Source organism: Taeniopygia guttata, chromosome 2, assembly GCF_048771995.1.
Source record: "Taeniopygia guttata chromosome 2, bTaeGut7.mat, whole genome shotgun sequence".
In the NCBI taxonomy this organism is placed as follows: Eukaryota; Metazoa; Chordata; class Aves; order Passeriformes; family Estrildidae; genus Taeniopygia; species Taeniopygia guttata.
In genome coordinates this window covers 45,580,638-45,587,505 of record NC_133026.1, presented here as the reverse complement: position 1 = coordinate 45,587,505, position 6,868 = coordinate 45,580,638, and the positions used below count along the sequence as shown (strand labels likewise).

Sequence of the window (6,868 nt, the reverse complement as noted above, 5' to 3'; positions counted from 1 at the left end):
TGGGGAGACGGTCCCCGGCGGAGGGGACAGCGGCCGCTGCCAGCCCGCGGCACGGGAGAGGGAGCGCGGCCGGCCCGGGCCAGCTCCGCCGGGCGCGGCAGCGGGGCCGGGCGGGCGCACGGCTCCTCCCGCCGGGGCGCTGCCGGGCCGGGCCGGGGGCGGAGGAGGCGGGGAAGGGGGGAGCCGCTGCCGTCACCGAGGCTCCCGGCTCGCTCGGCTCGTCGCCGCGGCAGCCCCAGCCCCGCTCCCACCCCCTCGCCTGCCTCCACCCTCCTTCCCTTTCTCTCGCTCACTCGGCGAGAGCACCGTGCCTCCTTTCCCAGATGGCAGCCGGCAGCGCCATGCAGCCTCCCGTTCCTCCTCCTCCTCTCCCTCCTCTCCGGCTCTAAGTTAATGCCATGCTGCCACTGCTCTTCCCGGCACTGCTGGCCGCCTGCCTGCCGCCCTGCCAGGGCTGGAGCCCCTCGGCGGCTGCCAGCGGGCAGGAGGAGCAGGAGCAGGAGCTCTTCTTGCTCCCTGCCAACTCCTCCTCCCGCTCCTTGGCGAGCCTCGAGATGGACCTCGACGGGGCAGCGAGCAAGGAGGAAGGTAGCACCGATAGCCCGGGCACGTCGGCTGCCCCTAGCCAAGAGCCTTTCTCTTCCGCTCCCACCACCTCCGGGCAGGAGCAGCCGGGGCAGGAGCAGCAGCAGCGTCCCCATCCGCAGGGGCACCCGCAGCCCGCCGAGGACCCGCACTGCAACATCAGCGTGCAGCGGCAGATGCTGAGCTCGCTGCTGGTGCGCTGGAGCCGCCCGCTGGGCATCCAGTGCGACCTCCTGCTCTTCTCCACCAACAGCCACGGACGAGCCTTCTTCTCCGCCGCCTTCCACCGCGTGGGGCCGCCGCTGCTCATCGAGCACCTGGGGCTGGCGGCCGGCGGCGCCCAGCAGGACTTGCGCCTGTGCGTGGGCTGCAGCTGGGTGCGGAGCAGGCGGGTCGGGCGGCTGCGGGGCACCGCGCCCCAGCCCCAGCCTCAGCCTCAGCCCCAGCCTCAGCCCCAGCCCCCCGCTGCCGCCGCTGCCGCCGCCGCCGCATCCTCCTCTTCCTCCTCCTCCTCCTCCTCGCTTTCCTACCCGCCGGCGGCCGAGCCCGGCCAGTACTGGCTGCAAGGGGAGCCGCTGAATTTCTGCTGCCTGGATTTCAGCCTGGAGGAGCTGAAGGGCGAGCCGGGCTGGCGGATGAACCGCAAGCCCATCGAATCCACCTTGGTGGCGTGTTTCATGACTCTGGTCATCATCGTGTGGAGCGTGGCCGCCCTCATCTGGCCCGTGCCCATCATCGCCGGATTCCTGCCGAACGGCATGGAGCAGCGCCGCGGCACCGCCGCCGGCACCGCCACCGCCGCCGCCGCCAAGTAGCCTCTCCCGGGGACCCCCCTTCTCTTCGTCCTGTGCTGTGGAGGGACGCGGGACGGACTCTGTCGCATTTTTCTCGTTTGCAGCGTGCCACAGGTGCGCGGCGGGACGTGTGGCCGCCTCACCGCCCGGCCCGGCCCCGAGGGCAGCGGCCACGAGGGGACCAAATCATATGTGCGCGTTTTATATATTTAATACCCGTTTTAAACGAACCTTTTAGTAAAAAAAACCAAAAAGCAAAAAAAAAACCCCAAAAACCCAACCCAACCACCAAACAATCCCTCCCCCTCCAGGAAAAAAAAAAAAAAAAAAAAAAAGGGCAAGAAAAAGGCTCCCTAACAATTCAGTGGAGGAAATCAAAGACCCTCCTATTCGGCTGCATTTGTTGTCAGAGTAGCGTTTTTGTATAGGATATGGTTTGAACGGGTTTTTCCTTTATGGACAGAAAGGAATCTCTCTCTTTGACAGAACGGGGAACTGATGGGCTATATGTATTGTTACTGCTGAAGCTGAACTTTAATGGACCTTTCACACTTTATTTCCTGGTTGAGATAGTGTGTATTTATTATTGTAGCTCTGCGTTATTTGGCTTTTAATACAGAGGTTTTCTTTCTGGAGCCACTGTAGCCTTTTGTTGGTCTGTTTCCTCCAGGGTGGAACAGAGGGTTTGGCTGGCCTTCCTGTCTGCGAAACTGCCACAAAGCTCCTTTCCCCAAGAAATGGCGTTACTGGGGCTGCTGGTGGCAAAAGGAGAATCCCAAATCCTTTCTGACTGGTATTTGCTCTATTTGTGCAGGAGATGTGGGTCTGTATGCCTACACCAGGGTTGGGTGGGGAGCACAGCTGTGCCAGAGATCCTCCAAAGCAGTTTCATCTTCACATCTCCACAGACTATGGCTTTCTCCTCAGTTTGAGGTTGGGTTGCTTCAGTCCTGGGGAAATGAAGCCTATTCTGAGTTGTGCTAAACAGCGTGGGGCAAGTCTCTCGACTTCCTCAAGGTTAATTTCTCAAAACCAGCTTAGATGCAGTGTATTTGTTGGAGACACAGTAATGCTGTACCTCTTTTTCATCAACCAGTCTGCAGGGCTGCTCCCAGCAAGTCTGTGGGGTGAGAAGGCAGGAGCTGCCAGTCCAGAACTAGATTCCAGGTGCTGCTGTGCAAGGGTACAAAGAAGAAAGATTTATTTTCTCTTGTTTGAGCAGACAGCTGTGTAGCCTGAAATACCATTTGTTGTATACTTCCAACTGTTTAGCCTTATAAAAAGTTGTTTCATTTGCCTTAGACATGATTAGTCCGGCTAAAGTTTCTAAAACCAAACTATGAGCTAAGTGACGAATATTTGCAATAGGAATTCTTTTTTTTTTGGTCAACATCACTGTTTTTAATTTGCTAGGAATGCATGAATTTGCTTGGGGACAATTTCGTGTATTCGTAATGTATGGTGGAAATGACTGGATGAAAAGTCGGGAAGGATTAAATTCTTAGGATTCCCATATTTTTTAACTGACAACAAAATAAAATAAATGCATGCTCTATGTGTATGCTGTCTGGACAAAAAGACAGAGAAAAAGATTGACAAACAGCAGAAATAAATCAAGATTTAAAAATGCTTCATGTTACTAGGCTGCCTCTACACCCACTGTTCCTCCTGTTAATCCTCTTGTGGGGTTGTCACTCGAGTAACATTTCAGTGGCATTGTTTTCAGAAAGCAGAGGATCTGATTGCTGTGGGAAGTGCTCTCTTGACCTGTTGATCCAAAGGGCGCCTGGCCCTGTACACCTAGTTTAGAGAGCCTCTATTTTCTTTCCTTGATGTGTAATACAGTGTCATTTCCACCTTGTGCAAACTCTTGTCAGATATTTGACATGCTGGAGAGCAATTCTTTGCCTATTATCTCCGGTGTAACAGAGACACCTCTTCATACTGAAAGGCAGGGCTAGCAGGAAAACATGAAGATAGTGCTAAGACCCTCTCAAAAGAGAAATGTTCTACATATGGAATAGACCTCAGAAAAGTTGCCATGCTAGGGAATAATTTCATCTTTTGAATGAGATGCATTTAGGTAGAGAGTTAACAATTTTTACTGGAAATTTTTCTGGCTTTGTTAATTCATGATGTATAGTCCTCGCTGTGGTGCAGGGAGCCTGTGCTTAAACTCAGTTGAATCTCTGTTGAATCTCTTTTTTGCTTATCCTTGTTTTACCAGTGATATGATATTGGTTTTTTTTTTCTGAATTGCATCAACATAAACAAGGGAATGGTGTTACTGTCTGAAACAGGCAACTTAAGTTGTTAAAGACTTATTATTTTGCAGTTCTTGCAGACATGTAGCAGGTGGTACACCAAAACTGGTACAAAATGGCTTGTTTTTCTAACTTCTATCAATGTCAGCTTGAATACAAACTTCGTGAATAGACAGTGCCACACTCAGAGTATTTTGCTGCTTCACTTAAAAAACATGATACAAGAGAGGGATTTTCTTATTTTATAAATACACTTGTAACTGGAGCTATTATTAAAAATCTGCTAAGACGCAAATGTTTAAAACACAGGGATGGTGTTAAACAAACTCCAAAGGCAAGTCTTGTCCAGGATACAAACAACTTCAATGTTTTCAGGGAGTGCTGATCTCAGACACAATGTGCTGAGAGCTCTTGTGGGTTAGGGCAGGTGTTTCATTAGATCGCAGTGACCGTGCGCATGAGCATGTTCCCTTCGCAGACAGAGACCGGTCCTGTTTCTGTGCCTTAAAGAGGAGTTTAGGGCACAGCAGGGGGCACAGGGATTACCTGGTGTACAGGCTTTAGGCTGAATCTAACTCCCTGAACCTCGGGCTTCAGTGAGGTGGCAGCAGGGCTTCTCCTGTAAGAAACAGACAGTGGAAATGCGCTATGCAAATGGTGAGCTTTCTTCAGTCACTGTTACACCCAACATCAATAATTCTGCTCCTGTAGCTGTACTACTGTGACTCTAAGTAAAGTATAATTTTGAGTAACTTTTGCCTTCATCCATGGGAATTCCATGTGAATGTAACCTGGAAGAGGCAAATCCAGGGCAATGTGGAATGATATATCTGCACGCCAGCTAGTTAAAGATTACAAGTTTAGACACTGAAATGTCTGTTTATTTTCTTCTGCACTGGGAGTGGAGCTTTATTGTCTCTTAGCTGGAGTTGACTCTAAGCCATTTTTATTCATTTGGATTTATTTTTGAGACCAGCTGGTAGCAGGGTCATCACGAGAGCAGATTAGTCACCATGTATAATCCTTTATGTACTCAGGGAGGGCATATATTTATATATATCTACCTACATATGAGGACTCACTCTGTAGAACAGAAAGTTAGAGCACAAGTGAGAAAAGGGATGGTGAGAAACAAATAATACTGAGAAAGTAGTACTGATTTTCCTTCACTATTTGTTGGCTCGTGTTTCCTGGTAAGTTATCCTGATTTTATTTACATACGAGTGTTTGTTGGAAAGTAAGGAATATCTAGGAACAGAGGGAGTTTCTGATTTACTTTTTAAAATGTAATTCAACTCTGTTACAGATTTTTGTTTTCATGCCAGAAACCAGGAACAATCTTGACATTCAGCATTACAAGGTACTAGGCTTGTATGCTAGTGTTAGACTGTTTTTTTTCCTGTATATTCAGACCTCAGAATTTAATCTTTCACCTGTTTTCTTTGTTATGTTTCACAGATGTTTTAGAAGCAGAAGTATACAGAGGAATGTGTAGTTTTAGCGTGGACATGGTTTTGCTGTTGCTTAGTGTCACATGGATTCCTATGATAAAAATACAAAAATGTAGTACAGTGTAATAATAGTTATATATTATGTAAGCACACTGTTGCTCAATAGGTTGTCAGTAATCAAGCATTTCTGTATGTCAGGAGGCATTTGGATATTTGGGCAAAACTGCCATACTACGTTAAATGTAAGAGTTATTACTTATCCAGGGTTTAGTTCACCAGTGCTTTCAATGATTAATGCAACAGCAGGACTATTTGTGCAATGCATGTTACTCAATATGAGTAAAGGCTACTGAACCAGACCATAAAAAAACCTAATTAAAAGCTGTAGTTGGCTGAAGAAGTATTATTCATCATGACATCTGCTTGCTAAATAAAAGTATCTCCAGGGCGGACATTATGTGATCACAAGGGCTGAACAAAAGCCTAGTGAAATCAAATAGTTAATTGAAGTTTTGTAGGACTGGAGATCAAAGGATTTATTTTGAAGATATATATATATAGATGTAAGGGTAGGTATGATGTTCTTGTTTCTCTTCGGTTTTTATACACGTAGTTTATAAATCCAAAGCCAGGATTTCTCAGTCCAATGTAGGGCCTTGCCAGCTTCTTTCTTTAGTATGAAAATGTCAGTTATTTTTCAAGGAATTTTACAGAATAAATGTAAATTTTTTCCAATCTATTTCAGGGAAAGGCCTTGACTTTGCAAAAAAGCATTTGTAATGATTCTGGGAAAGCATATAAGTTTCAAATCCCAAATGCATTCAGATTTCAAAGAATAAAAAAATCTTTTTAATCAGTAACTTATTTTTAAAAGCATATTTTTAAACAAAAAAAAATCCGTTTTCATTTTTCCCCTCAGAAGCTGAACATTTCAGTGAAGATCAGAAGTGCATTTGAGTGTTTCACATTGTGATTTTGTATGTGATTTTTTTTGTGGAAAAAAAATTCTCTTCCATGATTTGGAACTGATGACAGCTTTTGACAGATAAGTTACTGTATTTCTTGTCCCATCTTCATAATAGTTCTGATGAAATAAGTTGTCCAAAATAATTGTAAATCATAATAATAATAATAACAATAAAGTAGCTTAGCCCAGTTGTTGTGTTTCTGTTCTACTGTGCTGAGGAAGAAAGCAGTCTGGTGTGAAAATTGGGATATTAAAGATATTTATTGGAAATATCTGGATGGTGTTTAATTAGATCTGTGGACAGGCTTCAGTCTCACAACTACATCTCCAAATTTTTATAAAGTTTGGGTTCATTACTGAGTGTAGCAGTATGAGCATTTATATGTCGATCAGAGTCCCTGGATCTGCACGCTGGGAAAACCAGGATCTAAATAATTATATCTTATTTTCACTTCTGTATTACCTTGGCGGGTTAACAATGTCAGAACAAAACAGAGCAAAACTGAAAGATGCAAATATCCTATGAAATGCTGTTTGTTTCTGCGTGTTTGACTTGTTCTTAGCTGCCATAGAAAGCATTGGATTAATGAGACAGAAATAAGAGATCAGTGCCGTTCTGAGGAAGTGAATTCACTGGGAGCGTGAAGTAAAATTATATTTGTGGTCCTTGTAAGGTGAGATTTGTTTGAAACAGTGGGATTGTACCTTGTTGGTGTCATTCTGGGTGTTGCTAAGCAACATGAAGTGGTTTAAATGGAGATACAGAAGAAGATTGTGGAGGAATAAAAAAAAAAAGAGACATAGAAA

The 6,868-nt window shown here is 46.1% G+C and overlaps 1 protein-coding gene across 1 annotated transcript; it reads left to right on the top strand.

Annotated features, from left to right (window-relative positions):
* Positions 1–243: 243 nt before the first annotated feature.
* Positions 244–6,249, top strand: TMEM158 (transmembrane protein 158). The gene has a single exon (XM_030265158.4). The coding sequence runs from the start codon at positions 399–401 to the stop codon at positions 1,398–1,400; it is 1,002 nt and encodes a 333-aa protein (XP_030121018.4). The 5' UTR covers positions 244–398; the 3' UTR covers positions 1,401–6,249.
* Positions 6,250–6,868: the final 619 nt, after the last annotated feature.